The following is a 23,107-nucleotide window of genomic DNA, read 5'->3' as shown; positions in this document are numbered from 1 at the left end:
TTATATCCATTTATTTTTTCATTTATTTAATAAATCTCTAAGTTATGCATTGTTAAAGATAATTTTTCTACAAGTATATATGAAATAAAATATGTTACAATAATTATTGAAGTTTATAACAAAGTTTTGCGAGACTAACTCGCAGCCTTATACTAATTTATCGATTTGTATTACAAAACAAATATCTCGATATAAGACTTTAAATATACATATTATAATATAATATTTAAATTTGTATAAGTGATATATGATACCCTGAAAAAACATTATTACAGTTTATTTTCTACTGAAATTTTCTTTACATAAATTTTATACAATATTTACGTTCTAAACGCACAAATAGTTTGGCAAAACGCCAAATATGAACAGCCACGTTCATCGATATAATATTTGTGAAAATATTGATATCAAAGTATAGATTATTAATATTGTCTGGAATACTCGGGTATTTTTATACATTAACATTTAAAATTATCTATAGAATTAATATCAAAATAAAAATGTTTTTATAATTATGAATAAAAGTTAAAATTTCATCAATATTCCAGGTATAAAAGATATGATTTACAATTTAAATACCTAAAAATCTTGTTTCAAATTAGATAAAAATTCGGCAAAATGCTCATATCTTGAAAAATGTTTAAAAATTAGTTCTTTATAGATTATTTTGTAATAAAATTTTTAATTTATAAAGTATTTAATGATATTCTTTTATTAAATAATTGAAACATAATATATATTAGATGTGATGTAAAATAATTATTATTATTTTATTTCTTTATTATTATTATTATTATTTGATTAAGCTTTATAAATCTCTGTGGTTAAATTTTATAGTCAAATATAGTATTAAAATATAGTACTAAAATGAATATAATAAATATGACCAGAAATCATAATAATAATAAATTCTTTAGATTTTAATATTTTATATCTTTCATCATTTTGCCGAAATTTTACTGAATTTAAACAGAGATCTTTCGGCAAACGTTGTTCGATAGTTTTCCTCTATAATAATCCAAAAGATATATATATATATATTCCATATCAATTGACTATACTCTCATGCTTCCATCTTTTTCATTTCTATATTAAAAAAAACTTTCTATATAATTACTCTAAGTTACTAATTACGTAAAAAGATAAAAAAATCTTTAATAAGTAATTTCTGCATTAAATATTTGCTTTTAATAAATCAGATATAATTTAAAACAATGCAATATATCATACTCGTCAATAAAGAATATTCGAGTTAATTATATGAAATTACTTATTAAAATTTTTCTTTCTTTTTTACGATTTTCATACAATCCTGTAATATTCAGAATTAAACTGTCCCATTTTTAATAGAACTTATATGCTTGAGGCAAATATCTTGATTTTAAACGAGACTATCGTTCACAAGTTTCGAATTTCATAGATAATCGAAAAATTTTTTTGCAATTTAAATATTTTTTCCTGTAACTACATATTTTTTATTACGTATTTTCTAGATAAAAAATTAATTATTCTATTGTTTTTTTTATAATAATATTTTTACATACATTATTAATAATAGTATGTTTTTTTCTTAATTTCTCCAATAGATTTTGGAGTGAAAGTCATTATTTAGAAATAATTTTAATGTTAATTAAGATAGCCAACGAAATAAAGATTTAATTATATGATATTTATAAAATGAAAATAATATATATATATATATAAGAAAAACGACGAATGAAGATAGTCTCGTCTCTTTTTCTTTTTATTTCGTCTATTCATTTTATGTATTTCTCCTTTTAAAGATGTATTATCCTATGTATTATCCTATATAATTTATTTTGTCCAATGAAATATTGAACAAACCAATGTTTCACTGTAATTATTTTATAAATTGAATATTATATTGTTTTATTATCCGCAGTGGATATAGCAAATATCGTTGCTGATTTAAGTTCCGGTCGTGTGCTAATCTTCATGCATTTCGATTGGGCGTACTTCTTTCTTACAGCTTGATATTTAATCTTATCCGCATTAACTATAATACTCGCTGTTTCCCGTACGACGGGAAACACGTCGTCCTTAGAATAAGTGCTGTAATGTGCCAAGGTATTGGTCCAAACAATTTTATGCTCGTCCTCGTCATTATTATCAATAATTCTATAAAAATAAATATAAAAATAAAAATAAATTATTAGTAAATTATATCAATAGTTATTTCACATAATATATGAAATTTATTTATTTAATTAATTGCTTAACTATGTTCTATAAATGATTCTTTTACTAGAAAGATTGAGCAATAACATATCATCAATTTGGAAATTTCTTCATTATGATATTAAATCATCAATATCAAAATGATCATATATATATATATATATAAAACTGTATAATTAACATTATCTTTAGATTATCTTTAGATATCAAAATTCTCATCTTATATTTAAAGAAAATAATAACATTAATTTTTTAAAATAATTTTTAAAAAAAATAGTAACTTACAGGAAAGCTAAATATATTGCTGCAGCTGCAATAAGACTTGGTGGATAATGACACATTTCATAATGCACTAAACTTTGTTCTAGAAAATATTTGGCCATTGTATGATGTATTGGAAGAGCCTTAAAAATAAATCGTTTATTACAAAAAATATATAATAAATTTGAGAAATAGATTTATGAATTATACCTTTCCAGCTTTGCTGTATCTTCTCAAAAAATGTAAAGGTAATGGTCTACCAAAAGAATAATCTAATGTTTTCACAATAAGCATTTCCATTTGTAATATTTCTATCCTTGAGTATGCATTATCTGTGATATATACAAAGTCATTTACATCTGGAGAATACATCTCTTCGTACTTGCTAGCTATAAACATAGCTGTCACACCAACTAATTGTAATCTTTTTCTATCTATTGAACGAAAAGCCTATTGAAGAAAATTAAAATTTATTTTTGAAGAGAATAATTAATCATATATTAGAAACATAAATATTTTATCTATCTATACAACAACAAACCTGTAAAAATCTATCAATAGTAGCAACAGTCAGATATAATGTCTCTTGCATTAGATGGAATTGTTGATGTACTTCTACTAACCAATCTATAAGTACACTTCTCATTTTTGGTGTAACTTCTTGTCCATCTAAATATCCTTTTGAGATAGGAAACATATTTTCTAAGGTTCTTAAATATCCATAAATGTCATTACTATAAATAGAAACTAGACTAGGATTTCCTTTATCTTCTTCATCAATATCCTCAACTGCTAACAGATCTGAGGAGAATGACTGAACCTCCTTAGGAGGTAGTGACACCACATTATTTTCATAAGAAACTGTAATCTTTTTTACAGGTTTAACTATTTGGATAGGTAATTTCTCAATTCCTTTTTCTGATGTTTTAATAATTTGTTTTGAAACTGTGATTTTTTTACTATCTTTTGTCAGCAAGCTAGTTCTATCAATGGGCTCCACACCTCTTAAGGTATTCACTTTGTTACCTATTTCACCCAAAGCAGCTCTTTTAGTCTTTCCAGGTATTGTAGTCACTGAGGACTTAAGGTTTTTAACATTTTCTTGATTTACAATATTCTGAAAATTTATTTTGATTTACATTGTAATTTTTTAATAAAAGCAAAATTATATTAAATTTATTTTATTAAATAACATTTAATAAAATTAATTAACATTATGTTAAAAATATCTTTTAAATAAATTAAATTAATTTAATTTATTAACTATTTTAATATTTATATTATATTTTTATTTTATCATAATTTATATCATATTAAGGAAATAACATAGAAAATAAAATAAAAAAAAAGAATACAAATAATATCTAAGAATTTCATATATTTCAAAAGATTTAAAATTAAAATAATAGCAACAAAATATATAATTATATTAAATAATAACTAACTATTTATAGTAAATAACTTATATAAAATATAAGATCATAAAAATAAAATAATATTAGAATTACATAAATTATAAGAAATACGAAATTTCGTTCAAATACTTAAAAACGGATTATTGTTTAATACAATGTAATTTAAAAATAATATTTTAATATTTAATATTTTAATATCTATTCTTATTATGAAATCATATAATATGTTAAAAGAAAAATCACATAATATGTCGCGTATGAGATATTAAAGAAAACACGCTTTTAAAGATCAAAATGTACGTTAAAATGAATATTAGTTTTCAAAGACAAATTTAATTTGTTTGCTAAATAATCAAATAAATAACATTAAAATTCATATTAAATATATTAAAATATAAGCAGCAATTTTTATAAATATAATTGTTATTTCAATAGTTTTTAAAATAAATGAAGGACATTTAAAGATGTCAGGAACAGACGGTTACCCTGTTCTATTGACCTCCCCTATCAACATTTCACAACTAATGATTTAACATTGTTCACTTAAAAAAATTTAAATCTCACCGTAAGTGCAGTCCGATTTCTTAAAGCCATTGCTATTCTAGTCAAAGAAGAATCTCACGCAACACCAAAAATTCGTCTTTCAATTCAAAGCTACTTCCACGATTTTCCAAACAACGTTTACCTCGCAGTAACGACTCTGTCGGTTTGAATTTGTTTAGTCGATCAGACGGAAGTTCATCTTCTGCGGATGTTAATATAGAGAAGAAGAAAAACCGCGAAACTCGAGATATTTGATTGGTCAATTAAATAGTCACGTAATTCAAATGTATCATAAGTATACTTCAGTTTTTTCTTAAATTGATAAATTTCAGATACTTCTTTAATTTATTTTATGAATGAATTAATATAGAACTAAATTTTACTTTCATAAAATTTATTATATTTTTTTGTAAATTCTAAAATTAATTTTATATATATATATATATATTTAAATATATTATATATATTATTTGTCATAATAAATTTGAAATAATGTTTAATTTATATTTTTTTTATAATTTTTTATTTCATATTAAAAAAATTAAAGTTAAAATTATTAAAATTGTATAAAAATATTTGTATTATTTTAAAATAATCGACTTTTTCTCTTGATATTTTGCCATGATATTATCTGATTTATTTATATGTTAATGCAATTAATTTCATTTATATTATATTTATATATTTTTATATATATAAATATTTTAAATTTTATAATTAATTAAATATTGACTTAAATATTATATATAAATTACAATATAAATTATAATCTTCGTCGTTATTGACAAATACATAAAGTCGTAAATTATTATTAATCAATTAATAATCATAAATTATAAAATGACAATAAATATTGATATCAAATTAAAGAGAGCTAGTAAAATATATCACGAAGGGGTATATCTTTCTACTATTTATAACAATATTATAATTTTAAATGTTAAGGTTATGTTTTTAGGAAATAGTTGCTGGTTTTATATTACTGCAAACTAATTCAGATGTTAAACACGATGGAATATTCTTGAGCATGGAAGGTTCTGTTAATTTACAGCTTAGTTCAAAAAATTTTGGTATTTTTGAAGCTTTTTATAATTCTGTAAAGGTTAATTTATAGAATTTCTAACAATTTTAGAAAAATTATATTATGGTTTAATTATATAAAACTATATAAGTGAATTAATTTTATTAATTATTTTCAGCCAATACAATTAGTTCAATATACTTTAGATGTTGCTCCAAGTGGAAAAATACCAAGTGGTAGAACAGAAATACCATTTGAATTACCATTAAAACCAAGAGGAACTAAATCTTTATATGAAACTTATCATGGAGTTTTTGTAAATATTCAATATTTTATACGTTGTGATATAAAAAGAAATTTTTTAGCAAAGGATGTAAATAAATCTTTAGAATTCATAGTAGAGGATAAAATACCTCTTAAAATACAAAAAGAACCTACTAAATCAATATGTTTTAACATTATGCCAGAATCTTTACAAAACACAAGAGATAGAACAAATGTACCTAGATTTTGCATTTCTGGAAAACTTGATTCATTATATTGTAAAATTTCTGAACCTTTAACAGGAGAGGTAATCATGTTATAATACTTATGTTTTGTTTAATAAGATAATATAATATATTATTTTTAAATATAAGGTGATAATTGAACATTGTGAAGCTGTGATAAAATCAATTGAATTACAATTAGTAAGAGTAGAAACCTGTGGTTGTGCAGAAGGATATTCTAGAGATGGTAAGATAAAAAATTATTAATATTTGATTAATTATCTTACAATACTATTTATTTCAGCTACAGAAATACAAAATATACAAATTGGAGAAGGAAATGTTTGTACAAATTTACCTATACCAATATATATGATATTTCCGAGATTATTTACATGTCCTACATTAAGTACAAGTAATTTTAAAGTTGGTAAGAATATCATATGAAATTTTTTTTTAATTTTTATAAGAATTTTGATAATAAAAATGTTATAAATTATTTATTACAGAATTTGAAGTGAATTTAATTGTAATATTTGAAGATGATTATTTAGTTACAGAAAATTTTCCCATAATATTATCAAGATATTAAATTTTATATAAAAATATAATATTTTATATAAATAATATGTATTATTTACAAACTGTGTATATTTATTACAATAAATGCAATTTTATGTTAAATTTCATTCAATGAAAAATATAAAAAAACAATTTTTATCTTAATGTATTATATTATTAGATGGATAACTCATCATATAAAAAGTCTTTTTTATTCCAGTCCAACTTTTTGAGCAAATAATTTATAATATTTTTCAACTTGTTTATTATGAGTCAGACCAACTGAAGCCAATAGTACCACATAGCCAAGCACAAATGTTAATAATTTATGTTGCTTGAACCATGCCAATAATCCTTTATTATCAGTACATCTAAAATATTAAATTATTTTTTTTATTTTTTATCATTTTTTTATTATAAAATATATTAGATAATATAACATATAATATATTAATATATTTAAAAATATATGCAAGTAATAAATATTGTATTTACCTTGTGGCATGAATTTGTTGACTGTAAATAAGAAGATAACGTACTCTTATTAATTCACTATTTGTTACCAAATAATATTTATTTGGAACTCTTCCACCTGTGGAATCTGTGACTAAATTTCTAGCATTATTTTCTGTAATATATTAATTATGATATAAATTATGATAAATATTTTATTTTAATATGAATTTACCTGAATCTCCAATTTTTACATCTGCATGATTAATTAGTTCACATAAAGCTATACAACTCATTTCACTTCCTAGTACACTACCTCCCCATCCATAGCCAACTGGACTGTACGGTAAACTTACACCTAATTCACTTGAAAGATATATTCCTTTACCAAACAATGACTTCTAAAAGATATTATTATAATTCATTATATTAAAACATTATTTAAGAATTATATATCATATTTTAAGAAGAATATTTTACCTTACACATACTCTGTTGTAAACCATAATGTACAATGGAATGAAAATTCTCTAACCGACTACCATGATAAGCATAAAAAGTTGAATGTCCTTCAGCAATTGTTTTCCATCTGTCTTCTGAAGTGGATTGTTTTGTACTTGTAACTTGGAATATTAAATTTGGTGCAACTACTGACATTTCTGAAGGTACTTTTCTCAATATTGAATCATACTATATTTCAAACATTTTTACAAAATATTTTAAAATTTTTACAAAATTTAATTGTAAAGCATGAATTAGAATAAAAAAAAAATTTAACAAAATTTATATAATTATTTATTACACATATATNATATATATATATATATATATATATATATATATAATGAAACTTACACTTTCTTTTTTAATACTTTTTATATAAGGGTCTCTTAAACGTACTAAAACCCAATGTAATAAGTCTATAGCTGTTCCATATCTTTCATATACATCTTGTTCTGATAATGCTTTAAATATTACAGCCAATGGAGGAATTATTTCTATTGCTCTCCTCTATAATTAAAATTCATTATTTAACAATTATTAATAAGTATTCAATCATTAATATGAAAATAATATAAATGATGAGATTTTTAAAAGTAATAATAAAAATAATAAAATATTTTAAATATTACCAGAGCTTCAATGTCTTTGCATTCATTTTTTATATACATTGATGGAAATGGTTTTAAGCAAGTATCGTAACGATATGTATTGCAAGCTGCTACAAATAAGGACCATTTTAAATCAGCTGCTCTTAGATCCTTTTCCAATAAATGCTTCAGACACTGAATCTTTTTTTCAACATCTTCCTGACTTGTAGAATCTAATCGAGTTGTATATAATACATCTAAATCTGATTCTTTAGAAATTCCTTGATCCAAATTTTTTCTTTCGTTCTCTTTTTCTTTCTCTTTATCATTATGAATATTTTGCTTTTTGTTTACATTATCCATTATTGGTAGATCAAATCTAATTCAAAATAATAATAAATAAATTATATCTTTTTAATTTTGCGATATAATTTTAATTAAAAATTTACTTACTCTGTATCAATTTTATTTAATTAATATAAGTTATTTTTATGCTTTTAATTTTATAATTAATAAAATATTAATAAGCTTAAAATTATAAATTAACATCGTATTTATAAAATATAATATTTATAAAATATTTTATATGTATTTATATAATATTTATAAAAACATATTGATATTTTAAATAAATATTTTTGTCATATAATTTTATTTGTATGTAGAATTATTTATTTCGAAATTATAAAATTATACATATTTCATGTATATTAAAATAAATTTCTCTAGTTCATTTCATTTATTATTTATTTAATAATTTGCCATTATTGTATATAAAACAAAAAATAAAGAATAAGAAAATAAAAAAGAATAAATAGAATTTATACGATAAATTAATTAAATCAATGTAAAATCTAATATCTTTTAAATATTATAAACTACATCACATAAAAAAAAATATTTTTTTTTGGAATAAAATAATTCTTATAAAACAGAGATACAACTTTAAAAAATTGAAATATAAAATAATTGATTTGGAAAATTTTCAATTTTTGTAGGAATATTTATATTTTTACAGTTTACTAATGTTTGAATTTTTATTCAGAACTATTTGAAACTATACATATATGTATTGCAATTTTATAATGAATTATTAAAATTTTTTAATAATAGTTATAATAATATTTTAATAATATTTTTAAAAATAATTAGTAATAAATATATTTTTTTTTATAATAAATTCTGTGTTTTTAAAAATATAAGATTGTAATAATTAATATATTATATATTTTAATATGTATATTTTTAAAAATATTCTTTTTTAATTTAACAGTACAGTGTTCACGTATAGTCATCAAATGTGTAACAAATAAATGACAAGTAAAGCATGAAATATTTATTTTTGTAATGAATCAAAAAAGTATATCTAAAAAATGTCAAATTTTTTTCAATGATTTGCAACGTACTTACAGTCCACGACAGGCATCTTTGAAATGAAAATTTTATACTTGTAATGAATGAAAAGGTAGCTAATTATTTAAAAACATATATAATCTTATTACAACGAATTTGTATTGAAATTATATGAACATTGTCCTGAAATTTCATGGTTCCAATCACAGATCACATCTGTTTCATTGCGTTCGTTTGTTACATCGATGCTTGTCTCTTTCGCGTTGTTTAATATTATTCTTCCTTCGTTTAATGAATTTTTAATAAAATAAATTACATAAAGTAAGATAAAAAAAAAATAAAATATGAAAGAATACAAATATATATGATTTATCAAAGAAATCACTATTTACATAAAAGAAATAATTTTTTTATTAATCATATATATTTTATTTATCATATATCTATTTATCATATATTTTGTGTATATACATATATATATATATATATATATATATATAAACAATGTCAAAAATTACACAAAATACTTTTTTAAACTAAAATAATTAATAATAATAATAATTTAATATATAATAAATATTTTCATTCGTTATAATTTAAATAATTTTAAAAGTTATAAATAAAAGTTATATTTCAAATATCTTGCGTATGTACGTTATGTGCCCACGTGGTATAATATCATATAGTGAAAAATAATGTGCGAATTTGCTTCTCCGATTATATTATTTATCCTTTCTTAGTAGATTATAATATTAATGACTTATGGAAATGACTTGAAATAATTTAATTTAAAAAGTAATTATTTAAAATAATAATTTATGGATTTTATTAATATTTACTTTTACCATTTTTCATTTTTATTATATATTATTTATTAATAAGTATAATATGTTATAGTTTCGATTTACAATAATGTTAATAATATATGTAAAAAAATACTTACTGAATAATTACTGAATATATATTTTCATGCAACCAAAAGTAATAGTTCAAATAATAATGTAAATTTTCACAAAATGTATATAAGTCCCTATAAATATATATTTTAGGGAAATTTATTAACATTATTGGCAAGCATGTAACTCAATGTCATGCTTCAAGGTAAACTATCGATGACGTCAGTGCACGTCATTTAACAAGTGGGAGTGGATGGATAGATGTCGGCAACCGTGGTGGCTCTCGCGAATAATCGCACACGAAATTCGCAACAGACGATACCGTATCGTCGCGATAATGTCGCGTGCCTCTTAGCGATGTAGTTTTCGCGGTGGAGAAACGAAGCGAAAAAAAAAGAAACAGAAAAAACGAAGGAAAAAGCTACATCGCCACACGTGTTTCCGCGGTAAATGGAAAAACACCGAAATCGGTTTGCGCATGCCCGGCCACCGATGACGTCACGAAAATTGTGCTTTTGATCAAACTCGCTCTCTCGCCGTTCCTTTTTTTTTTCACCGTGGATGTAATAATGTGGAAAGTGAAATAACTGCACGGAAAAGCTCTGTAGGAGCCGCGGAGAAGCCGGTGAAAATCGTAAGTAAATTTCACTCTCCTTTTATCGTTATAAAAGTCATTCGTTGACTTACAGTCTGTTAACATGGCCTTCACACACATGTACCCATACGCGTGCATGCACATATAATACATACATACATATACATATATATATATATATACACATATATATGTCATATATTCTCACACATATATAGGAAACGTTCATAATTTTCAGGAAAAAAAGCTTGCTCTGTAGTGATGTTTTAATATCGAGTGTTTTGAAGCACTCATCAGTGAATTTATGAACTAATATATAGTTGAATAATTTTGTCGAATGAAGAGTTTCTTACATTATAGAATATATCGATCTTGCTTCAAAGGAACGATTGAAAATGACAGGTTTTATTTTAATTAGAATATAATTTCTTGTTAAATTCTTTTTGTCAAATTCAAATTCATTCTTAAATAATTTTTGAACTTATGTGATTTTTTTCGTCAATTTTATTTCATTCGTGATGTTGATTTTTAAAAGATAATCTTATATGTTTTTAAAATAATTTTGAGAAAATTGTTTTTCGTTCAATACAAGTTAATTGACTTTTCAAAGTGTTCACAACTTCATATTAGAGTATTTAATAACAAAGTTCTTTCAATGAATATAAAAAACAACTTTTATGATCAATAAATATTCATAGATTATTTTCATAACAAATATACTATAATAATAGGATTATATTTTTATATAAGGTAATTATTTTTTTTAAAAAAGAATGTTTTTTAGAATTTTCATAAATGTTATAATTAATAATGTTCCCAAATCATGTAATTAATGACACAGAATTCATTTTTTAATTAATTATTAAAAAATATTGCTATTTTGATTAAAAAATTGAACATTTTTATTAATCTTTATATAAATTGATATATTGTATTACAATATTTATAATATACAATATTTGGATTGTATTACAATTAAAATTTAAATAACAATTCAAACTTGATATAAATTGATATAATTTTTTTCCATATTTATATTAAGAATTTTAATAACATGAAGAATTTAGTTATTCTTATATATGCTTTATAAATTTTTTTAACATACAAATAATTTATTATATATTATATATTATATTATATATTAATTTTAATTATATTTTATATTAATTTTAAAATGAAGCTTTATATCTCTGTAAAAATATTACTATAATAGATCATAAAAAATTGAAATATTGTTGTTACTATCTATAATAATTTTTAAATTTAATCATATATGATATAAAAATCTTGAATAATTTAATATTATTAAGCAAAAAAATAATAAGTTTTATATTTTATATTATTTTAAGTTTATATTTTATATTATTTTACATTGTTCAATATTTTTAATCATATGATTTATTAGTTTTTATAATTAAAATTTAATTTTTAATTTTATAATTAAAATCATATAATAAATAATAAGAATTTGAGAAAATAAATTTGACAAATTCATTTAAATTATTTATTTAATTTAAAATATTTATTTTTAAATATTTACAAAATATTTTTTTATTGAAAATTTTATAAATAACTGTGAGGTGCTGCCATCTACGAACTCAAATCTTAGTTGCATTTAGTTATATCGGTAAAGTAGAAAATGTGATAATTTTATGTTTTATTTATTATGCTAATGTTTTTACACTAAAATATATATATGCAAAAAAGATAATTAACGAAATATTTAATTTTAAAAATTATTAATTAATAATAAATTATATTTTTTTTCCATTGAAAATTATTATATTAATTTTTTTTATTTTTACAAATATCCTTTTTTTGCATTTTACATATGCTTATAAATATTGTAATTTTTTTGATATTTTGAAATATTTTTTCATAAAAATCCAAAGAAATAAAATTCAGTATTTTATTTAAAAATTATTTTTTCACCATCATTCTCTAAGAAGCGTATAATAATATCTCATTTATCATATCTTATTTTTTTAAAAAAGACCCTAATTAACTCTATAATTACTATTATAATTATTCTTACACTATAGTTATTCTTATATATAATTACATTATTTTTTTCCGGTATTTTGTATACCTTATATTATATATATTTAACTATTATTTTTTTTATAATATGTTATATAATAAATATATCTATTGCATTGTTAAATAATTTTATCGATAATTTTTCAAATAAAAATTTTTATGCTATTTATTATTTATTATTCTATATGATAATGTGTTGTGAGATAAAATTGTTTCTGAAACTTGAAAGCAATTAGTATATTTTAATGTGTTACAGTGTGAAAAATTTAAATTATTAAATATTTGATAAGTAAATCTTTCATTCGGTAAAGTAAAATGGGAATGAATGCATTGATCCGTTATAAATATTTTGGCTGATCAGATATAGATTTATCATGGAATCTCGTAAAACTTGAAGCTGCGTAATAATACGCGACTGGTTTGCTACAAAGAATTATACGACCTCGTGGTGCAAAGCGCGATACAATGTGGGTCCTCCAGTCTATGCAAATGGATGGAATTTGTATAACTTAACCGTTGACTTTATTTATTATTCTGAAATATGGATAAAGTTGTTTTATATTTTAAAATCAGTGTAAAACAAAAAAAAAAATCGATTAATCAAATTGAATTAGTTTATAATTAAAAATTTCACTCATTAAATCAAACAATTCAAAATTGGAATTGTGTAAAATTCAATTTATTGAATTATTAATTAAAAAATTCGATATATCGAATCGAATAATCTATTTATGTCAAATTCATTTCATCGAATCAATAACTCAAGCTTTGATTTATTTCAAAATTTGATTTATCGATTTGAGTAATTTAAAATTCGATTGATGGAATTGAACTGAATCGAATAATTTAAAATTCGATCAATTGAATCAAATTGAATTTATTCGTTCAAAATTCTGTCAATGGAATTGTAATTAATTTGAATAATTCAAGATTTGCATTGAGTCATTAAGCATGATCATTAATATTGAGACATTTATTTTTATTTTTGTTGAAGATGATATAATCCAATTATTCAAGTTTTTAATATATAAAATTCTATTTAAAAATTCAATTTTTTGAAGTTTCTTCTATAGCGATACAATTTAATTATATTAAAAATTATACGCAATCGATAAAGAAGAAAATAGAAAAAAATTCTTCGATTTATTTTGGATAATTATTTTCGATGGATGTTGTGTTTCTATTAAATCGTGCTTGGTTTAATTACACCTTTATTGTTACGCCCGAAAAATTAAACGTTCATAAAAATTCCATAAAGAAATCGTGCATATCGCCCCCGTCATCGATCCCACCCACTCGCTAAAGAGAAAGAACAGTTTCATCGATAACCTTCTCGAGAACAACCCCAACCACTGACGTCATTCATTTTCGAAACATTATGCAAGCTTTGAGAATTGCATATTATCTTTTGAAAATCTTTTGAAACGATCATTTTTTGTTTTAAGAAATTCGTTTAATATTATTATTAGGACTTTTATTTATTAAATTATTTTATTCGCTGAAACAATTTTTATTAAAATTAATATAAATTGGCAGGTTTTTAACTTTAATAAATTTTGGATTTTTTATCTAATTTATTCTCATCAATCGAAGATTCTCTTTGAAATGAATTTTATATTTTATGGAATATCTAAAAAATTACTATTACATTCCATTATGATTATTCAAGTTTTTATATTTTTTACGAAATACGCCATTTTTTTATACAAGTGCGATATGTAAATTATTAAGTTAATGTGCTCATAAAATTCCAGATTACATTTTTGCAATAATTATTTTTTTATATGTTATTTTTTTTATACTCAATACTTCTCAGACTGATATTTATATTTATTGTATTTTTTAACATTTATTTAAAAATATAACTATATATTTGATGTTATATACAATATTCAATATTTTTCAAACAAATGATTTCAAATTTTCTAAAATTAATTTATCTAATAAATTTCCTATTTTCTTTTAAATTCTATTATTTTGAAAATTACATTCATAAAATATTTCAAAATTCATTGAAAGATTCATAATTCTTGAATTATATACATATATTTATTTTCGCTATTATTAATATTATCAAAGTAAAAAAGAGTAAAATTGATTAGTAATACTTGGAGTATTTTAATCAATTAGAAATCTTATTATTCCATGCTTAAATTTGCATTACAAATATTCCTAGAACAATATAAAAAAATTACAATTCTTGAAATATAATCTTTTTAATTTCTAATACTGATTCCTCCCAAATCTTATATATTTCACTCTTAAAATTACATGCACAATTAAGCTTTTAAAAAATTTTAGTAAAAAAAAAAGAAACCATATTGTATTTTTTTTTTTCTAACAAATGTTTAAAGAGATCCTAATTTTCTTTACTATTATTTCATTCCCAAATTTATATTCACAAAGAAACAAAATAATTCGAATCGAAGAATTGAAAGTTATACTTCTTTTCTTACTTTCCGTCAATTTCATCGAGATTTGAACCGGCACAGTTTGAAGATTTTATGTGGTTTCAAATAGATGTGAGAATCGATTAAAGATTATTGGAATCGGTGGTTGTCGGCAATCGATGATGAATTTAGAAGTAACATTTAAAATGATTTGCCCGGATCTTTTAATGGGACTGGCTAATTTGATTCGGTCACTTTGCAATTCTGACGCTCGCCTTAATAATTCACGGAGCGTACATTGTATTCTTGGAACCGATATAGATAGGTTATTCATGATAAAATATAATTTCACACACGTATTAATTCCAGATTGTGACTAAATCATGATTTTCAAACGTTTTCTTTTCATTAATCTGGTGGAATTTGATTATTATGCATTATCGCATAAGCACTTTTCGATTAGGGGCGATATAATGAAGAGATCGATTCGAAATAAAGATGATGATACTTTTCATTTTCGTTCATGAATATGAATACTTAGGAAATTCTCTGCTATTCAATCATTCTGCAATTCAATTTTAGACAGCTATTATTTTTTATTTAGTTGTTATATATTATTATATTATATTATTATTGGAGTTATAGAATTTTATGAAGTTTTTCTAAAATGGGATTGAATTTTATATATTGATTGATTGTAAGAAATTTTCCTCGATGTATTTTAATTTTCAAAGTATATTGGCAACTTTTTATATTTTTATTTATATTTTTTATATCTCTCTAATATTTAAATTTTCTTTTTATCAATTATAAAAGGAAATAAAAGAAAACACAATAAAAGTGTCTTTTTTTTTTCATTCAAAAATTTTTTATAATTAATGATATAAATATGATAATAATCCAATATAGAAAAATTTAAAGAGAGAAGAATATTTTAATTAATAAAAATTTCCATTCTATAATCTTTTCCGTAATCCATTACTGGTTGAAAAAAAAAAAAAATATGGGATCTTCCCACTCTTATTCCACTCCCTATCTTCCGCTTCCCGTAGTGGCCATGTTCCCGCGCATCACGGTTAAAGAAAAACCGGATGTCAGTTCCCTAGAAACCTCTTCTCCCTCTCTCTTTCTCTCTTTCTCTCCGCAACGTATCGGAAAAAGCGTCGAGGCTCGTTTTCCTTTTAACCGTCATTTTTTTTTCCCCCTGGTTAAAGCCAGGGCTTGTCTTTGAGGCTTGCGTTCTCGCGTCAGGTCACGATTGACGTAAATCTGAACGCAACTCCGATGATTCCTTCCGCCTACTCTCACGTGCAATGTACACGTGTCATTGTCAAAAGTTGATCATCCTGCATGCATCCATCCGTATTGTACAAAACACGTATCCAGAAGAAAGAAAAGTTCGACGACAGTCGAATCATCACGTTGATGCAAGTTCGTTGTCGTTATTATGGTTGTTGCTTGTGTGAAATCGTGGAAAATCCATCATCTGAGTTGTTCTATTTTACGTTCTCTTTTTATTTTTTTTCCTCCGACTTTAGGTTTTTTGAAAGTTAATGACACGTGTTCTTTTATTACTCGTTTTTCAATCATTTTAGGTTATGGTGTTCAGATTATCGCGATTTATTATTTGATTCATAATTCAATCTTTTCTTTTTTCTTAATTTTGAGAATTTTTTTAATGAAGAAAATTGTGAGGTTAGGTTTATTAGGATAGGTAAAAAATGTAGATAAAAAAGTTAAAATCAATAGAAGTATAGAAAAAATAAAAATTCAATAATCAATAGATTAAAGTAATAGGAGATTAGAATAATATCAAATATAAATTATTTGATGTCATTCGAACAATAATCAAATGCCAATATAATTTAAATTATATCATCAATAACATTTAATCATGATATAATAATAATGACAATAATTTTAATATAATATAATATTTTATTGAAATCTGTTAAAGTTTTCTTCTTCTAAATCCTGTGTCACTGATAATCTCTGTTTAATTTAAAACTAATTAATTTCATCTTTTATTTCCGATATCGTGAAATAGCAATACTCTGCCAGTTATCTGTCAAATTAATATCTACTATTATATCGACGGATTATAATTTGTCGTTTCTTGGGAGATGCTGAATAATCGTATGGTAACTAGAATCATCATTACTCATGTGGTCATACTCGCAAAAAGCAAGTGTTTACGCGGGAACTCGCCCGTCCCTCTCCCACTCCCTACTTTACCCACGCGCATCGCACTTCTCTCTCCGCCTGCACACCCCCTCCCCATTCTGCGCTTCTGCTGTGGACCCGATCACCACGTGTTAGCAGCACGTGCTGCTGCGTCTACCTTTCCGCGGTTTATAATGTGCTCGAATCTAATCGATTTTTGTTATTCTCCGTCGATAAATAAAAGAGCTCTGTTGTGAGCTCGGCCGTTAATAAAGCAATAAACAGGAATGGCAGTGAAATTTCCGTAATTGGCTTTACCGTCTTTCATGATACTTATAGTTTGGAAACAAGATTGAATGAAATAAATTGTTAATTTTATGATATAGTCATATATAGTCATATATAGTCAAGATATTCGATTGAAACACAAAATACCAATATTATAATGTTACATATTTTTTAATTCCATGTTTATAATCTTTATAGAATCGAATCTATAAAAATAGATTAAATTAATTTATATATATTCGATGCCTTTCTTTTGATTTTTCTAAGTAAATCTTTATTCTTGCAAGATATCCCAATATCCAAACCATTCTCAATATTTACGAAGAGATATTGCAAGGTGCTCCACAAAATCCCACTATAACCGTATCCACATCTTAGTATATTCCGATCTAGGATACCTAGAGGGGGTGTGTCGCCTCTGGGGATGGGTTCGGGTCGAGGGTACGTACGCGTCACGGCGCGGTATCGGAGGGGTCGATTATAAATTTTGCACGCGTGGTACGGCAACGTGCACGCTCCAAAGATTTCTATCGAGGATCCGATCCGATTCACTCGATACACCGTGCTAGATAGGACAGCTTGATAGGGTTCGAAAAGAAGGACGACAAGGAGGGTGTGGAGCGAAGGGATTATGCGAAGAGTGAAACGAGGTAGAGGAGGGTTGGAAAAGCTGGACTATAGTCCCGGCGCAGGTACCACGCGCACCTACGTACACCTACGTTCTCCTAAGGTTACTACCTACGTAGTAGATGGATAGGTAGCCGCTTCTGTGTAACTAGGAAGGTGTATCATCCATTTGTATGTGTGTATACGTGTGTGTGTATATAGATATATGTGTAGATAGGTGTGTTCGAGCTGTACAGGTAAAAGAAACGTCGTCATGGAAACGACCATGGCCACTCTCAATCAATACGCGATGGGATGTCGGTTCGGCCGGTGACGTAGACTGAAAGCCCACGTGGTCCTATCGGCCACGTGCGACGCCTCCGTCTTTTCTTCCACCCTGCCCTGTTGTATACTTTTTGGTTTCTGATTTTTCTTCTTGATTTTCGTTATTTGTTTTACTAGTTGGATGGTGAGTTAACTCTTTCCGGTTCTTTCTCTTTACCGTTAAATTGGACTCGAGATCTTCATTCATTTCGTTCCTTTTGCTTGAAATATTGAAAGAAAGAGAATAAAAAGAATATAAAATTTTTTTCATTAAAAATTGATTGAACTTTTAAAATGTGAATACTACTGAAATCTTTTAACTTGTCATTTTAATGATTTTGATTGGTAATAATGTTCTAAATATGTTTGGTAATAGGCCAAATAATAAATATGTCAAATAATGATTAAATTTAAGAGAAAAATTTGAGAGAAAGATAAAAATTTTAAATTTTATTTTAAGTACTTAAATATTCTTGTATTTAAAATATATAAATGTATAAATACATAAATGTAGATGGATTATATGGAATATATGGACAAGAATATGAAAATATGTTATGAAAATTTTTTGAAAATAATTAAAAAAATACGATTGTTTATTTATAAATTTGATTAATATTAATTTAATTTTTTTATAACTGTTTGTATTTATGATATGATAATTACTAGAATTGTAACTTGGACAAATACTGCTTAATATTTAGAATTTTTAGGATTGATAGGATTAGAATTGGTTTTTGAATTTAGAATATTAGGAATTTGTAGATGAATAGATTTAAAAGAAAGATGCTAGGAGATTTTGATTAGACTTACAGGATAAAATTTTTATTAGTTTTTAGAATTGGATTTATAAAACAAACTTTGATATAAATTATAAAAATATATTACCTCATATACATAAGATAATAACTGATCAATGAATGATATCATAGAAACAAAATATGTTAAATTTAATGAAATTTCTTCCACTTCTACACAAGTACAAGTACATGTATTTATCCAGAATAAATAGATTCAACTTGTCTAAGTAATTTGGAGAATTAATCAGAATAAAAAATACCAAAAACATAGAGTTAGGTTAATCCGCAAGGTTAATCCTTCTCTAATCCTTGAAACTTCTTTCCCTCAACACTCTCCACGTGTCCAAAACCAATTCTCGAACCAACATCTCGACCTAAACAAATCCCTAATTCGAAAAGAAAAAAGAAAAAGAAGAGGGGGAAAAACACACAGGAAGAATAAGAAGTTGGGAGCAAATTACAGTTTCAAACTCGACTCCCTTTATCCGTGTGAGGAAAGGAGAGGAGTGTGTAACGTCGAGTAGAAGAGGTAGATGAGGTTTCGCGGAGGCTGGTGTGGCGCGCGTGGTTCGTCTGTTCTCAAGGTGTCCGAGGTGGAGGGTAGTGGAGTTAAGAGGGACGAGGAGAGCCGAGTGGGGGCGAGAGCGACGCGGGGAGGGCCGTGGCGACGCCGGGCGTCCAGTGATCGCGCCTTAAAAGGTTCGACGCCGCACGCGCCCAACATCTGCCAGCTCGTTTCTCCTCTCTTCTCTTCCTCTGCTAGCTGAGCAATACACGCGCGTCTCTCTGTCTCTTTTCCTCTATGCGTGCCTCTTCTGTTTGTGTGTGTGTGTGTGTGTGTGTGTGTGTGTGTGTGTGTGTGTGTGTGTGTGTGTGTACATGTGCATGTGAGAGAGATTTCTGTGTGTGTCGTGGCGTCCACGCGCGAGAAGAGGGGAGGAGGAGGAGGAAGAGGAGGAGGAGGAAGAGGAGAGGAGTGATGGTAAGTTCGAGGAAAGAACAAGGAGAAGGGTTCTATGGGGACATCTTGAGGAATATTCTTCCCTGGTTGGTGGATGTGGAGTGATTATTGGCTGCGGTATGAGAATGATGGGAGCGGATAATTGTTTTATTGAATGCGAGAAGGGTATCTAGACTGTGGACAACGATGAAAGAATAATATGAAAAATTCTGTTTCAATTATATAAAGCTTGTAAAAATGTGTATTCTTATATTTATTCTTCAACTGAATTTAAAATTTATTTTGTTATTAGGTTTGTGGTTTTCTTGGGAAATTCTTCTTCAGTAATTGAAGTTTAGTAAATATTTGAACATCTTTTTATTTGTTTTTTCTATTTATTGTATATTTGCTTTAATATAAGTGTGGGTGTATTGTAACATTGGAGGAAGATCAGTTTGGATAAAAAATTTTAGAAAAGTGTGGGTAGATTTTTATATTTCATATTACTTTGTGCATTGGTATGAATATTCATAATTCTGAATTATTTGAGAGATTGTTTTTGAAAAAAAAAAATATTCACACAAATATAGATAGTAGTTTTAAAAAAAGATATTTATTTTCTAAGTTCTTAATTCTTCTTAATTAATATAAAAGTTTTATAATTATTAAAAGAATTAACATTATTCTAATTTCTAATTTAAAAAAAATAAAAAAACTATAATTTTTTTTATTTAAGAGATGATAATATAAGATATAATATAATAAGCGAGAAGAATGTTTAATATAATATAAATCTAAAAATAAATTAATTCCAACAATTTTCTCAAACTAAAAAAAAAACAATTGGCTCTTTAACAAATGAAAGGTAATATTATATAAAATATTATATAAAATAATATTAAAACAAAGTTAAATTGATCATTTCATTATCAAACTCTCAAAAAAATGTTAAAAAAAATTATATAAAAACTTTATTCATCATTTACAAGATCAATTTCAATTCAAATTACTTATTGTAAGATAATAATCCAATTTTCATAATAGTGTAAGTAATATACATCATATTATACAAAAAAAAAAAAAAAAATAAGGTTCTCATAATTATCTTGAATTGTTCGCTGTTAAATTACTCATTATTTTTCATAAATTAATTAGTTCTCACCTCCTTGATAAAAATTGTATCGAATCGTAAGAGATCTTCTACACCAAGTTGAATTTGATGTATTTCATTTCATTCTTCTTTTATAACATACGAAACAAATTTTTTTAGCTAGTTCAATGCTAGTCACAAAATAATTACGTGTATTACACAGATTGCATACATATTGCATATTTCTCTAAATCAATTTTATAATATCTATCATAAAGTAAATATAAGAAACGTTAAAAATCTTAGATTTTCCAGAATTTAGAAAGGAAATTGATTCTTGAATCTAAAAAAAATTACGAACAATTCTTGAAATAAAGATAAGATGTGAATTAATTCCTTAAATCCACAAATGATTAATACACGGATGGAAAAGTTTCTCTTCTCGTTTAGAATTATTTCGCTACTCTAGTGAAGCCTTTAAAAAAAAAAAAAGCAAGAGCAAAAAGAAAAAGAAAAAAAAAAGGAAGAAAAGGAGAGGAAGAAGAAGTAGCAAAAGATTCGGAGAGAGAGTCTACGTTTGGAATAAACGTAGTTTCACAGTTCGCGCGAGATTCTTCCTTGTTCACATGTGTTCACGTATGTATATGTTGCTCTTCCTCTCCCTTCTCCCATATACACGACTCGAGTGTGCGTTCACTCAACTCACAAGCCTCCCTCTTCTTGTTTTCCTCTTTTCCCGACCCTCTTCCTTCGCGCCACCTCGTTTTCCCTCTCTTTTCGTTTCGGCTCTTGCCGTTCATTCTGCTCTTCGAGTAGAATCGGTCCGCGTATCGTCTCGCGTCGAGTATCGCGTTTCAAGCTCCAGTTTGTGTGCGACCGAAAGAGGGACACACAGAGCTAGTAGAGGAAGAATCCTTCGAATCGTTTGTACATTCGAACCGTAGTTTATTCGTTTACTTTGGGGAAAGAAATATTCATTTCTTTTTTTTGAAAACTTTTAATGGAAGAAGAGATTTGATTGTAGAGAATGTAGGATTATGATTTGTGGAACTTGTTCTTTTATCATAAAGATTCTCTGTGACGATACTTTCGTCATTTTTTCCCTTTTTTTTTATGAGTTTTTTTTAGAAAAATATTACACAAGATAGAATGATTTATGGAAGTTTTTAAAATTGCATTTCATTTTATTCGTATCAGTATACGCGATAATATTCTTTGTATTTTTTCATTGTTTTTTCATATGTTAACAAAATTTTATTCGTATTTATAAAAAAAAATTTGAAAGTTTATAGAATAATTATACTTATCTCGTCTTTTCAAAAACTTGAATCTCTTTCTCTCTCTTTAATTTATTCAGTTATTTCGTATTCAAATAAATTAAAATTATCATAATAATCTAATTATAATAATCTAATCATTAAATAAATATTTCAATCTTAAAACGAATATTTCATTCAACAATTAAATCATAATCAAAAACCATTAACAATAGCTTAATTATCGTAAGATTCATTTCGAAGATTCATTCTCTTTGATATATACGGTGTCTCCGAAATCATGATGCAAGCGACCAAATTATATATGCAAAAG

At 24.9% G+C, this 23,107-nt stretch overlaps 4 protein-coding genes across 8 annotated transcripts in view; 2 read left to right on the top strand and 2 right to left on the bottom strand.

Annotated features, from left to right (window-relative positions):
• Positions 1-832: 832 nt before the first annotated feature.
• Positions 833-4,637, bottom strand: LOC122711461 (G2/mitotic-specific cyclin-B). Its single transcript, XM_043930261.1, has 5 exons — positions 4,440-4,637; positions 3,002-3,577; positions 2,671-2,910; positions 2,485-2,603; positions 833-2,139 (listed from the first exon to the last, which is right to left on the bottom strand). Exons 1-5 carry the CDS (start codon positions 4,467-4,469, stop codon positions 1,881-1,883), a joined length of 1,224 nt encoding a protein of 407 aa, XP_043786196.1. The 5' UTR covers positions 4,470-4,637; the 3' UTR covers positions 833-1,880.
• A 457-nt stretch (positions 4,638-5,094) lies between these two features.
• LOC122711428 (vacuolar protein sorting-associated protein 26C) lies at positions 5,095-6,611 on the top strand. 2 transcript variants are annotated; one of them, XM_043930193.1, is made up of 6 exons: positions 5,095-5,315; positions 5,377-5,520; positions 5,618-6,010; positions 6,078-6,174; positions 6,232-6,357; positions 6,437-6,611. In XM_043930193.1, the coding sequence occupies exons 1-6, from the start codon at positions 5,259-5,261 to the stop codon at positions 6,517-6,519; spliced, it is 900 nt and encodes a 299-aa protein (XP_043786128.1). In that variant the 5' UTR covers positions 5,095-5,258; the 3' UTR covers positions 6,520-6,611. The 2 variants fall into 2 exon arrangements, with proteins under 2 accessions (XP_043786128.1, XP_043786130.1); XM_043930195.1 differs by having other exon boundaries at positions 6,232-6,353; positions 6,437-6,559.
• LOC122711427 (protein mono-ADP-ribosyltransferase PARP16) lies at positions 6,579-8,539 on the bottom strand. Of its 2 annotated transcripts, none has more exons than XM_043930191.1 (7): positions 8,486-8,539; positions 8,075-8,411; positions 7,797-7,952; positions 7,422-7,631; positions 7,177-7,342; positions 6,984-7,116; positions 6,579-6,859 (listed from the first exon to the last, which is right to left on the bottom strand). In XM_043930191.1, exons 2-7 carry the CDS (start codon positions 8,393-8,395, stop codon positions 6,700-6,702), a joined length of 1,146 nt encoding a protein of 381 aa, XP_043786126.1. In that variant the 5' UTR covers positions 8,396-8,411; positions 8,486-8,539; the 3' UTR covers positions 6,579-6,699. The 2 variants fall into 2 exon arrangements, with proteins under 2 accessions (XP_043786126.1, XP_043786127.1); XM_043930192.1 differs by having other exon boundaries at positions 6,984-7,095.
• Positions 8,540-10,522: 1,983 nt separating this feature from the next.
• LOC122711532 (myocyte-specific enhancer factor 2) overlaps positions 10,523-23,107 on the top strand; it is a 52,213-nt gene continuing 39,628 nt past the window's right edge. For 2 of the 3 annotated variants that reach the window (XM_043930386.1, XM_043930380.1), the window contains exon 1: positions 10,524-10,915. The gene's annotated coding sequence lies outside the window, so the exon portion shown is untranslated. Of the gene's footprint in view, positions 10,916-23,107 lie in introns of all 3 variants that reach the window. The other variant, XM_043930387.1, reaches the window with a different exon arrangement.

Source organism: Apis laboriosa, unplaced genomic scaffold, assembly GCF_014066325.1.
Source record: "Apis laboriosa isolate Shangri-la unplaced genomic scaffold, ASM1406632v1 scaffold170_cov151, whole genome shotgun sequence".
NCBI classification, from domain to species: Eukaryota; Metazoa; Arthropoda; class Insecta; order Hymenoptera; family Apidae; genus Apis; species Apis laboriosa.
Note: the sequence above shows the minus strand (reverse complement) of the source record. Positions and strands in the feature narration are given on the sequence as shown.